The sequence below is a fragment of the Olea europaea genome, unplaced genomic scaffold (genome assembly GCF_002742605.1).
Source record: "Olea europaea var. sylvestris unplaced genomic scaffold, O_europaea_v1 scaffold38131, whole genome shotgun sequence".
In the NCBI taxonomy this organism is placed as follows: domain Eukaryota; kingdom Viridiplantae; phylum Streptophyta; class Magnoliopsida; order Lamiales; family Oleaceae; genus Olea; species Olea europaea.
Window position 1 is genome coordinate 1 of NW_019257547.1, and position 1,106 is coordinate 1,106.

General features: G+C 34.7%; 1 protein-coding gene across 1 annotated transcript; it reads left to right on the forward strand.

The window, feature by feature from the left end:
• Positions 1 to 106: 106 nt before the first annotated feature.
• Positions 107 to 692, forward strand: LOC111386955 (chromatin remodeling protein EBS-like). The gene is made up of 2 exons (XM_023011457.1): positions 107 to 451; positions 551 to 692. The coding sequence occupies exons 1-2, from the start codon at positions 126 to 128 to the stop codon at positions 675 to 677; spliced, it is 453 nt and encodes a 150-aa protein (XP_022867225.1). The 5' UTR covers positions 107 to 125; the 3' UTR covers positions 678 to 692.
• The last annotated feature ends 414 nt before the right edge of the window (positions 693 to 1,106 follow it).

The window sequence follows — 1,106 nt, forward strand, 5'->3', positions numbered from 1 at the left end:
TTTTTGCTTTTAATTATTTTTCTTTGTTTTTAACGGAAGTTGCATTCAATGTATTTGTGCTACAACTTCAGTGATTGAATCTTGTGTTTGATTGTCTTGGATTTGCAGCTGGGGACTGCGTTTTGATGCGACCAGTAGAAAATGATTCTGCCCCATATGTGGCACGCGTGGAAAAGATTGAGGCTGATAACCGTAACAATGTGAAGGTTCGAGTAAGGTGGTACTATAGACCAGAGGAATCTGTGGGAGGCCGGAGACAGTTTCATGGAGCTAAGGAGTTGTTTCTGTCAGACCACTATGACACTCAAAGTGCTCACACCATTGAGGGAAAGTGCATTGTTCACACTTTCAAGAATTACACTAAGCTGGAGAATGTTGGGCCTGAGGATTACTATTGCCGTTTTGAGTATAAACCTACTACTGGAGCTTTCCTGCCAGATCGTGTTGCAGTGTGAGTAAAGTAAATTACAATTTTGTCCTTGTGTTCTTATACAAAAGCTATGGTGTTCAGAAGTTACTAAATGATGCTGTTGTGGTCACATGTTGAAAGGTATTGCAAATGTGAGATGCCATATAATCCAGATGATTTGATGATACAATGCGAGGAATGTAAAGACTGGTATGTAAATTGCTTCCTTCCTTTATGTTGTTTCCCATTTTTAAAATTTGATGTATAACATAAAAAGTCATAGGTTCACAATACATAAAATACGAACCCACTTCTGATAGTGTTGAACGTAAGATAGAACCAAATTTTCAGTTATCAAGATGTGACTTTGTAATTGGATTTTTGTGGGATAAATTGAGAGCGTTGTATCAATTGAGCCTGGTATGCATGTATGATTTCCAGGAAATTTGTATTATTGATTTCGAAAACCTAAGGGGCTGTTCTCTTTGTATTTCAGATTTTAGTTTTGAGTTTTGAATTCATTTTGGATTTTGTGTTTTGAGTGTCCATTTTAAGATTGTTGAAAACGCGTTCTTTTTGTCATTTTGAAAAATTGTTTTCAAAAATAAAAAATTAAAAAACGCGTTTACTTTCTAGTTTTGAAAAATTGTAAAAGCAATTATTCAATATATATATAGTTTATTTACTTATACAACAA